The sequence below is a fragment of the Anser cygnoides genome, chromosome 2 (assembly GCF_040182565.1).
Source record: "Anser cygnoides isolate HZ-2024a breed goose chromosome 2, Taihu_goose_T2T_genome, whole genome shotgun sequence".
Lineage (NCBI taxonomy): Eukaryota > Metazoa > Chordata > Aves > Anseriformes > Anatidae > Anser > Anser cygnoides.
This window is the reverse complement of record NC_089874.1, coordinates 46,969,307-46,981,111: the sequence shown is the minus strand read 5'-3', so window position 1 is coordinate 46,981,111 and position 11,805 is coordinate 46,969,307. Positions and strand designations below refer to the sequence as shown.

General features: G+C 38.8%; 1 protein-coding gene across 5 annotated transcripts in view; it reads left to right on the top strand.

Annotated features, from left to right (window-relative positions):
* Positions 1-248: 248 nt before the first annotated feature.
* LARS2 (leucyl-tRNA synthetase 2, mitochondrial) overlaps positions 249-11,805 on the top strand; it is a 106,001-nt gene continuing 94,444 nt past the window's right edge. For 2 of the 5 annotated variants that reach the window (XM_066992001.1, XM_066992002.1), the window contains exons 1-3: positions 273-390; positions 2,706-2,961; positions 4,765-4,893. In XM_066992001.1, the coding sequence (XP_066848102.1) occupies positions 2,728-2,961; positions 4,765-4,893 (363 nt within the window). In that variant the 5' untranslated portion in view covers positions 273-390; positions 2,706-2,727. Of the gene's footprint in view, positions 391-437; positions 672-2,705; positions 2,962-4,764; positions 4,894-11,805 lie in introns of those variants that run through there. The other 3 variants (XM_066992003.1, XM_066992000.1, XM_066991999.1) reach the window with 3 other exon arrangements.

Below are 11,805 nucleotides of genomic sequence, written 5' to 3'. Positions count from 1 at the left end.
CTGAGGGGCTGGCGGGGGCACGGGCTTCACCACAACTCGGCCACCCGCCTTCTGTGACAGGGACTATACCCTTGGCCAGCTCTCGTGCTCGTACTGTGAAGGAGGTGGGGTGCTGTCATTATAAAAAGCAAAATTGAACTTAAAGCCGTTAATTAAAACAGTTGATAGCTTTAATAATCGTCTGTCACTGCTGAAATTCATTTATTCATTACTATTTTCTCCTCAGAGTGAGCATTTCAAACGTAGTCACCCCCGCTACCGCGGCCAGCCCCGCCGCGCCTGCGCAGGAGGCGGCGCAGGCTCGGTGCCGCCCGCCCGCTCCCACCTCGCGCTAAGATGGCGGCGCCCAGCGCGGGAGGTGGCGGAGGCAGCGGCTGAGGGCGCGCGCAGGTAACCGTCCTCCGCCTCCCGCCGCCTCATAGCTCTAACGGCCGCCCAGCGGCACTGACGGCCGCCCGCCGACCCCGATCGCATCCCGGCCCCTGCCGCCTCTCGCCCTCTCCCGCTGCTGCCGCCCCCGGTCCCTCCCGTCTGTGAGCAGGGTCCCCCTGGGCTCCTGCCCCCCGCTGTCCTGCCCGCCCCAGCCGTCGGGAGAGCTGCCACCCGCTTCGGCTTCTCCAGCAGTGGTTCACGCCGTCAGGGCTCTTGTTAGTCAACTGCAGGAAGTAAAAGTATGAGGGTGTATGTTTATTTGTTAGCTCAAATCTGAGTCCCAGGGAAGGAAAGGAAATTGATCCTGTGCCTTGCTTGGAGGGTGAAGGATATGTAGTGGCCCGCACCAAGCAATTATCAGTGCCCTAACTTCGTAAAGCTTTCTTTGCCTTTGTGTTGTTTGCATCTTTCTAAAGGAAAGCATTGATCTTTGTTCGTGCCTCCTCCTCCATCTCTCCAGCCTCGTGCTCCTTTCAGACTTCTGGAGCTTGGCATTCATGGCTCGTAGCCTGCTCCTTCTGCTGGGCAGGGATGTCCGCAACTGGGGGATGATGACAACATTTTTGTCCTACTCCTGTACGCACGCCTGGAAAGGCAAAGCCGTATACTACCATATCATTTGGGTTTTGTTATCCTCAGACCTACAGGGCGTAACGTGTGACTTGCAGTTCATCTGCATCTTCTGTTTGAGGGGGTCTGGGAGCAGGAAAGGGACTGCAGATCTCTGTCTCATCCTGGTACTCTGGGTGCTTAAATGAGCTTTTCTCTAAGGCTGTGTGGCCCAGGATGCAGCTCCTTTCCCACTTGCATTGCCTGCTCTGACCCCACTTGTACAACAGGAGGTCACCTGGACCTGCCCAGGTGGCCTTGGTGTTGGCAGGCGGGCTCCTCTTGAGTTGTATGCAGATGGGGGGCTGGTCTGGGTCCTTTCTGTTTCTCTTGAATAAATGATTCACATGCATATGTTTTAAAATACACATACTGTGATTCAGTAACGCTGAAAGTGGCCAACCATAAGGAAGAAAAGTGTTCCTTTCAGTTACAAAACTGAAGTAAGAAGAAAAAATAAGGAAATATTAAAAATAAGTAAAATAGGCGAGTACTAAAATGTTCTTGCTAATTTTGAGCTGTGTGAATAACTGTCACATCATGGAGGTGGAGAAAACTTCCATTTAACTAAAGTGGGGACATAATTTCGGTGGAAAATTATTTTTACTGGTGATGTTATCAAATGGGAATATATAAATAAAACTTTTCTTACACAAAGCTTCTCTACACAAAGATTTTATTGGTTTTATTTCTCATAAGAAAAATTATGAATCTGACTGAAATAGCTGGTTCAGTAAAATAGTGAAGTATATAGGCCAAAAGTTAGAAAAAAAATCCACAGAGGGTAGGAAATATTGATGCAATTAAACATGAAAGATTTTAAAAGGAAATTGGGATGAGGATGGTGGGAGAATCTCAGAATAGGTATGTTTGGTTTTTTTAATAACACATTTCCTACTGAAGTAAATAAAATCAGTAAATATGAAGTAAGTAAGATCAGTAAATACCTTATTGAGACCAATCACTGACTTGCAGGCTATTTGATCTTTCTCCCAACTGAGTATTTTTATTTTAGAATATTCATTCTGAAGCATTACGAGGAGTTCTTTTAACTGGATTTTTAATTGAAAGAGAACTGGATCTCTTTAGAACCAGTCTTACTTGTCTTGTTAAATCATATCTTTTTTCATGTAGTATAAGTTTCTCATGTAGTTCTTGCAGGAAACCATACTGACAAGGAAGCCCTTAGCAAAAAATTCAGTTTAGAATATGTAGTTGCAATCTACTAATTATAGACATCCTCCCCCATCTCTTTTCAGTGATGACAAATTCAGTAGTTTTACAGAATAATTTCATCCAACTTCCTCTTCTGCATTGTTACTAACACCCTGTTAGCCCCCTCCTTTTCAGTCATCTGAGTTTCTTGAATCTTCAGTTGACTGATCCTGCTTTATGGGAGATTAAATGCAAGAATTTTATATTATTAGAAAAGAAATCTATCATAACATTTTTGTTGTATGAAAGAGCCACAGTTCTCTCAGCTAAAAAATAAATGCTTGTGTAATTCAAACACATGGGAATAAAACGCAAATGGTATGGAATAGCAAAGTAATCTAAATCAAGCTAAAATATTTTTCATACCTACCAAATTTCTGTATGATCATAATAATCTCTGAATTACTGTTTAAGTTGTGGACTGAACTATGTGTTTTTATCTCTTTCAGAACAGACATTACAGCAGTAAAAATGCAGTCATTTTGTCAGAGAGTTGGCACCTGTTCCACGTGTTTGAATAGACAACTAAATGGCTTCCTGGGATTAATTAAATGGCAGAGAAGACTGGTTCCTGCTTGTATCAGAACTATTTACAGTGAGACGGGGAAATGGGAGAGAAGCTATGGGTTGGAGACAAGAAAAAGAGTGGAAAATTGGTGGTTCCCAAGGATAAAGGACCAGTTCTGCAGAATTTCGGAAACTGATGTAAGCATTTGGAGAAATTTGGAAAAAATGTTTGATATTTTTGTTTCCTCAAAATGAAATTAGTTCAAAAATACTTCATACCATTAACTTATATCGATGAGATGTATATTACATTTGAGGGGGATTTTTTGTAATGTAATAGTGTATTATTAATATCAAATACTGCAATAGGTGGAAAAAAATCTTAAGGAAAAATACGGTGATCAGCAAAGTATGAACTTGTAGATATATCGAGTCTTCAAGTAATCAGTTATCTCTTCCAATTTTTATATCACATTCAGGAATTAATTATTTGAAGTATTAAACTTCTTTTACATTCATAGCTTTCGTAAGTAATTTTCTAAACAGCCTGTTCTCAGTGGTTATGACAAAATCTATTAGGCTAGACAATGTGATCATTAAAATCTAAGGGAAGATGATTTTTAAACACTATTTTCTGTTTTACAGTGTGTTAGGAATAACAGGTGACTTACAGAAAAAAAAAATCCTATGCAATAAAAGATCTTAAAAACAACTGTGATCTTTGTCTCTGACTCAAATTTTTGCTTTCACGGTTATGCTCACATAGCTATAAAAACATTTTTTGGCTCCTTCTTTTGTTTGCCTGTTTGCTTGTTTGCCTTGTTCCTAAAACGTGCCCCCTCTGCAACAAAAAAATCAGTACCTATCAAACTGTCAAAGAGAGAAAAGGGGCTTGCTCGTTCTGACAAAGAAAGCTGAGATGAGAATAGTATGTATGCAGACGTCTAGAAGGGAGAGCATTAACTTCAGCCTTTGTCTTTTTAGTATGTGACAATACATGTATATGTAGATATATGTATCATACACATGCTAAATTCTAAATGGCATTTTAAAGTATATTTTGTTTTATCCTTACTACTGAAGTAAATTTAATACAATCTTTTATTAAGAGGCAAATCGCCTATAGTGCCTCAGTGAAGTCTTCAGTTTAATATTTTGCTTGTATTAGACAAACATGAAAAATAGTATTGATAAATATGGAGTATGGTTCAAAGTAGAAAGTCTATTTTATCCCCGCTTACTGTAAGAAAAAAAATGTAGCAGCTTGTCAAAGTTATATCAAAGACGAATTCAATGGTAATCAAGATGTGTTAGGAATAATTTGTGGGAGATACAAAGTTTGATTTCCTCTTTGTAACTTTCATCAATTTATTCAGACCTAACCAAATGAAATTTTTACTTTCTTTTCTGTGTAAGATACTGCTTGTAAGATGACTTCATACCCAAGTGTACATAGTGGATATTTGTACTTCAGTGGATGTTTGTGCTAGTTCACTAACAAACTCGCTAACAAGTGAGCTAGTTTCTCAGGATGTTACTGCAGTTCAGCTGACAAAAAAAAAGTGGCCACGTGTGAGCTCCACGTTCACTGTAAATAGAATGCAAAATGCTTATTTAAACTCCTGAAAGGATTGTTTTATCTGTTGTTTTATTTAGTTCATTGGACAGGTTAGGAGTGCATAGGGTAACCAGTGACAGCTTCTGTGGTAGGGAATGTTGATTTAAGCTGCAATTAATGTATCTTTAATTGAGCAAAAGTTGAATGTAATTTTCAAGCGTCATGTAAATATCAGCAAAAATTGATGAGGTGGCAGTAAGTCTGGTAAAGAATGTCTGTTTACAGGCCCAAAGAATTAGATCCTAGAAATTTTGTTAAGGTTCAGTCAGTTCCAGGAGAACCTCAGTTCTCTTCATTGTACTGTGTAATTTGTAATGTGCACGTGTATTTGTTCAAGTGAAATGCTAACTTGTGGCTAAAATTTTCTAAAAATTCCTTTCTAGAAATCAAGACCAAAATTTTATGTGCTTTCTATGTTCCCATATCCTTCTGGAAAGCTTCACATGGGCCACGTTCGTGTCTACACCATCAGTGACACAGTAGCTCGGTTCCAGAAAATGAGAGGGATGCAGGTAAGAAAAGATTTGCAGTAGAATTTTGTTGTTGTTTTTGTTTTTGTTTTCCTGTTTTAGTTGGTTTTGTTTGTTTGTTTGATGTTTTAATGTAATTGGTCAGGAAATTAGTGTTTTCCGAAATCAATGAAGGTGAAGGCTCAGTTGCAATACATACTACAGATGCATAGCTGCATCTTTGAATATTGAAATTTGAGACTTTTTAAAAAGCTGTGGTCTTCAGAGCTCACTGTTGCTCTCTAACCTTTAGAAACAATCTCAAATGGTATAGAGGATGCCATATCAGCTTCCTGAATCTATTAGTAGTATGTGGCACAGTACCAGTGAGAGGTGTGGGCCATGCCGTTTCTACAAAAGAAGACTGAAGACTCAAATGCCATCTGTGTGGAAAGTTGGGGGAGAAAAAGCTGAAATCCTGTAGCTGGCAAGATAAAACTGAGAAGCCTCAGAAGTCAACACCTTTCACCTCACCTGCTCCTGAGAACAGGTTGATGTCCTTTGTCAGACTCAGAGGGACGTGCTGCTCCTCTGTGCCAGCTGGGAAGGGAACCCTTTATTGGGACTGCTGCAAGGCAGATGTACAAAGCCACATCATGTCTTGTGTGTGTAACCGTAGAAGTTTCTGTTTCTCAGTGGCCTACACCCCTTGGCTTGCCTATTTCAGCCTTGCTTACACATACAAAACTCTGACTTCTGAGGGTACAAATCTACAAGGATATCAGGTAGGCTAAGACTAACCGCTTGCCACTTCTGTGTTCCTTTGTTTCCTGGTTTGCCCCATACCTCCCTGCATTCCTCCCTCACTCCCTTCTCTTGCCGTAAGTGGGTGAGAGCCTGGTCCCCACAGTCTACAGACAGGATCCTAATTGGTGTTTTACAGTAAGGACTGGCAGGTAAAATTTGAAGGATGCAACAAAGGTGTGGTAGGATCACAGCCTGAGTGACAAATGCGTTAAGGGGAGAGAAATCATTTGGAAGGGGGAATATTTTGTTAAGAATCTGTGAAGCAGTGGGAAGGAGGAACATGGAAACAGGATACCGTATTTTGGAATAGGGAACAAAAGGGAAGAAATATCTGTAGGCAAGAATCTAGGATGAGACTTGGAAATGAATTGTCTCTAACATACAAGAAGGAGAAGCTTGATAATAAAGGAATTGCAACCTCAAAAGAGTACAAATAAAAATGAAACAGAGAAACAAGTGTTAGTTGCTGGTTGTGGTACTAAGTGCAGTCTCCTTGCTGCAAATGCAGAAATGTGTTTCCTGTGCTTGTCACCATCCATGAGACTCTAAAGGTGTTGTCACTGAATTATTCAGTGTTCTGCCTTTCCAAATACTATGTATTTTATGCCAATGATGAACATACCAAGTACTGAATATGCCTCGCTGTTTTACAAAAATACATTATTATTTTAAAATTACAGGAAAGAGAAGTAATTAGCATACACTATTAAAGAGGAAAAGAAGATCAATTTCTGTTTTAATAGCAACCTGTCCTAACTCCTCTGACTGACTAGAATTTAGATCTCATAAAAAAAAAGAGCCAAATAAGACCTTAAGACCTTAAAGTCTTGCTTGATGTCAAGACCACTGGCCTGTCATTTCAGGATATAGGTAGCCTTTCATCAGTAATGGTGCAGATATCCACTGAGTTTCTGTTCAGAAAGATGAAAAGATGCTTCCTCTTGTACTAGCTGAAATAAAGTGAAAATAATTGTGTATGTGCAGTAGGATGCTGTAGGGTGCTACCTTTCGAATATAAGGGAAGTAAGCACTGTAAGTAGAAACATATGGAGAAAATACAATGGCAAGGAAATACCAGAGCCACTATAAAAGCAAGAAAAACTTCTATTTATTAGTCATGCTAATTTCTCTATCAGTTAAATTAATATCAAGGAAAAAATAAGTTATAAAGACTAATTTTATCAGTTTCTAGGTGTTTTCTCTGGATGTTGTCACAGTTGTCCAATCTGTTAAAGATATCTTTATTGTGATAATTACAGGCTATGACATGATTATGTTTTACAATACACAACATTTATATACCCAATGTAAATGGTTTTCCCTGTATTCAGGGGATTACTGGAATTGTTCTGTACATAAGAAGAAAGAAAACTTCAAAATGATGCATACTAATATCTTTTTCCTAAAGTAATTGTATTGATTTTTATAGCTGGAAATTCAGTGTTAATATTGCATGTTTGAAAGCTAATGGAGTGCTATTTTTTTCCAAAATAAAAAAACAAAGTGGGAGTGAATTTATTTCAGATAATTGAGACAAGTTTAGAATAAGATCCTTGAGTACTAATGTTGCTTAAACTTCATTTCCATCATTTTCAAATGAAAAAAAAAGGCAGACTCATTGAAAACAATCTTATAAACTATATCTCCTAGGAAGTTGTATAACTGTACTAGATGCAATCCAGGAACATAAAGTTGGAAGTTTTTTAAGCAATGAGGAATGATGAGCGGCTACTGTGAAAAATACAGGCAGAAACATTCAGACTCACAGTTCCCAGAGAACGATTATGACTAAAATGTGTTACCTGTTGTCTAGCAAATAGAAAGGGAGAATATGAAGGAAGGAAGGAAGGAAGGAAGGTAGGTCATTTGTACATTAGTGTATATGGTTGAGTAAGAGAGTAATGCATGTTGAATAAGGTGGAAATGTTTTGTTTTTTTTTTTTCATATAGAATGCCTTCATGAGAAAATTGTAAATTAGTTTCATATAGATTCAATCCGAACAGGCAAGGAATTGGCTTACTTGATGTAATAGTTAAGGAAGGGTAGACTTGAATGCCTTTGCAAAGAGATGAGAACTCCTTTAGTAAATTGGAACCATTCTTTGGAATGCATTCATGTAATCTGTTCATGTTGGAGGTAGTTTGATATCTTAGCAAGGAAGGGAATAAATCATTTGGATGTTGTTTTTTGTTTTTCAAAAATGAAAACATAAGTGTTTCATTTTCCTAGCAGAATAAAATTTGTTTTTGTTTCAATTAAAATATTCTAGAGAGCTAGTACTCCAGTCTGTTGGGATTTGCCAGAAAACCTGTACTTTGACAGCATTTTATGTGGGAAAACAATGCATTTATTTTTGCTCTTTTCCCCCTCCATTTTTGGTATAAATACTGCTTCAACATAAACTCATAGATGATGTTAGTGACAAATGACACTGAAAATGGGTGATCAAACAGACTACCTAATGAGCAGCAGCCTTTCCATGCAATGCATGAAGAGCTGGTTACTTATTAAGTGGTGTGCCGGGGTGGGATTTAATGCAAATGCGACATAGACCTTGATTCCGAGTAGAGTTCTGATACATTTCCCTTTGTGCATTTACACATAATCTTAAACAGTCTTTTTAGCAATAGGCAATCCATCTTTCAAAGTAGTGATGAGTGAGTGATAAGTTTTGCAGTGTTTTCAGTAGGAGATGCAGGGATGTGTGCAGTGGTGCAGTACAGAGGTAATCGTGGGAGCTGTATTGATACGGGGCCAGCACATCGCGTTGTGCCAGTGAGTGATGAAGTCTGTTTGTGTCACCCGAGGACCTGACCATTGAAGTGTTGTCTGTGGGTCCTGCACTCCTGAAATACTTGTAGGCAGGGCGTGGAAAGCAAACTCCTTTGTGCACTTGGATTAGGTAACTAACTTGTGGAGTACACCTGTTACAAGATGACTTGCTCGCATTCTAATTTACTGAAGATGAACTTTGAAGACTTTGTGTAGGAACTCTGAACAGTATAGGTTACTTAGCATGAATGCAGTGAGCCAGTAGTTTATATATTTTAATTTACAATTTAATATCTATAAATAAACTAATCTGGAGCTAAAACATGGTTTCGTTTACTTGGAGTTTACGTACATATTGTGAATTCAAATGCAAGAGTTTCGTAAGAACTTAATAGATTTCCTATTCAAAATTTGAGAGTGCCAAGTACAAATTACAGAGATAATCATGGTGATTTTCACCATGGCAGATATTTTCAGTCTGCCACTGAGCCAGGAAAGAGTATTTACCATTACTTTATTATGCTATCATTATCATGTCTTTGATAAATTCCAAAGTGGATAATTTGTGCCTTGCAGAGGACTGAGAATAATTCTCTTAGCAATCAGTAAACAGAGTGATTCAGTTCAATAGTTCCTGTGATATCTTTTTAATAAAATTCTGAATTGAAATTGATACCACAGTGAGACTGTCATATGAGTTGTACAGAAATAAGAATGATCATCAGACAAATCTGGCAAAGTTCTTGTGCAGTACACATGATAAGATTTCTTCATTTGTACTTGAAATTCTCATGATAGATGGAATTGGAATGTTTTCGGTGAAATTTCCACAATATCCTGAAATGACCTTTAGAGTGTTTTCTTTTTATCCAGAACATCTTTTTTAAATTGGATGTATTTTCATTAATTGCTTTCCTTTTCAGCAGTGAATCCTAATATTCTTGAAATTGCAGAAGTGAATGGTATCGAAGGGAGGCAGGTGTAATTAAAACTTCATAATGAATTCATTAGTAGGATATGTTATTTCAATGCATTCCCATTTTCCAGTCATCATTAGCTGGGATTCTGCACCGTTCTTTTATGAGGATGTTGTGTCCATTGGCCAAATTATTTTCAGTGGTACAAATCAAGTGGAAAGTGTTACAGGTATCCTATGTGAATTGAATCTTATTTCAGTCTAGTTTTTCAGTAGCAAGTTCTGAAGGTGTTAATTAGTTCACTCTATTACATTTTGAAAGAAAGAGGGAGAAAATGAGATATTAGTTTAAATGCAATTAAGTTAGACAAGAATGTGAGAAATGAAGAAGGCAAGAGACGCCTTTGTTTTCCAAATGTTTGTGGTACTTTGTGGACAGATTTTTTTTCGTGTTTTAAATCTTGCAAGAACGAGAAATGAATGAGAGCTGAGTTATTATGTTTTGATTAAAATCTGTGTGGGGTGATTATGTTTTAATTTGAAAACACCTTATCAGAGTGCTCGTAAGCAGCATTCTTGTTGCAGAGAATCACTGCAGTAGTTCTTGCTGGAACTCTGCATACGGCTCAAATTCATGATTTTAATCTATCTCCAGGGGTGCCTTGTCTGATTTTTTTTTTTCCTGTTGTTGGCAGTGGTGGTTTTCAGCTGTTGTGTAGCAGTGTTTATTACCTAGTACAGTTAAAAGTCAATCTAGGCTGCATTCAGGTGAGGGTCTTGTTTTTACATGTCAGATTTTCAACATATTCAGTGCAGGCTAGTTTTAGGTGGCAGTGGAAGGAGCAGCCCTACTGTCCTTTCCCCTCTACAGCCACGCATCCTTCCGGGCTCACTTGTGTGTGCTTGTGTCTCACAGTTGTGAGATAGATGCAGGGATGATGACAAGAAGTTGCCCGTGGAGCCAGGGGCGTCTTCTGGAAGCTGAAACTTGCAACCATGGATCATCCAGTTTATCAGCATTGGTGGTTAGTTCATGTCAAGTGTGCCAGGGCACTATAACCAGAGGCAGGAGTGTAGACTTTGCTGCATTGATTCAAATGCTGATCTGTAGCTAGCCTTTTTGTTTTCATTTTTGCTCGTCTTCTCTTATCGCACGCTTTCTGAAATAAATGTATTTACAGGCATTTTTGATGCTAATTCTACTTGCTTTCTTAGAATACAGAATGGGGTGATCTGGATGTAAGACAGATGTGTCAGCTCCTTGGTCATAGCTTTGAGACTTACTGAGCACTTCAGGAAAGCAAGCAAGTTCTTTGCTTCTTTACAAACATTAAGAAAAAAAAAACTGAATTGTTTTCTCCAAGTTCTGTTGATGGAGATGTAGAATTGAGTGTTACAAGATCATTGTCAACTTTGTGTTGCATAGTACTTACTGATCTCGCCCACCGATGTCAGCGTGATGGGCTGATTGTCACGGCACTGAATAGATGAAAATCTCCGAAGAGGAAGAGCTGAGATCTCAGAAATGAATTAATGGAGTTGCTATGCCTTCCTCTGCTAAGTCCTACAGTCACATTAAGAGCTCTAGCCATCATTAAGGACAGGTATTTGACCAAGCTAATACAAATTCAGAGTCTGCAGTTGCAACTGTTTTCCCTTTTAATAATCTTACCCGGTGTGGTAGTTACCGAGCGCTCTGTTCCCTACACACCAGTAAATCACTTCCTTGCTACTTTATGGTCCTGTGCAGAATGTAGTATGTTGAGTGATAGAAAATACCCGATTCTGCCTGATCATGTGAATTTCTGAGGATTTTAAGCCCTGCAAATTGTGCTAAAGGCCATGTGGTATTTTTAACCGGGAGGAGTGTACCTAACAGCTTCACCGTGAGGACCCCCTGCTGCCTGTGCCCAGCCAAGGGGAGAATTTCATACAAGGAAGGAGTGATTGCAGAAGCACATAGCTGCATGTGGTGATAGTACTGGCTTCTGCCGTCTTAAAATGCTGTGAAGCCATAAGCTGCTTTCTTTTACCCAGTACAGACATCCTCATTCGTACGGAGGCCTCATCTCTTACAAGATACGTTCATTATTTGTTTTTCTTTTTCCTTGTGGCTTGCAGAAAATCTTGTCTGTACAGAGAAGTGATGCTTGGAAGAACAGTCACTAGTGAGCAGAATTGATCCCTCGGTCGTAAAAGGTTTAAATGCTGCCATCAGAAGCAATCAAGTCAGCATTCAAGAAAGTTGATGACTTTTTTCCCCTTTTCTTCTGCTCATCTGTAATGCTGGAGGGAGCAGCCATGTTTTCTGCTAGTTAGAGTCTATGACCAAGCCATTAGAGAGCTACAAGAAATACCCCTTGGTCTTCAAAATTGATTTCTTCCTATTTTTACTTTGTTTTAAGCAGGGCAGTTGGACTGCTCCTTTATTCTTTGTGCCAACTTCTGACACATTAGTAGTATATTTTTTCCTCCTCTT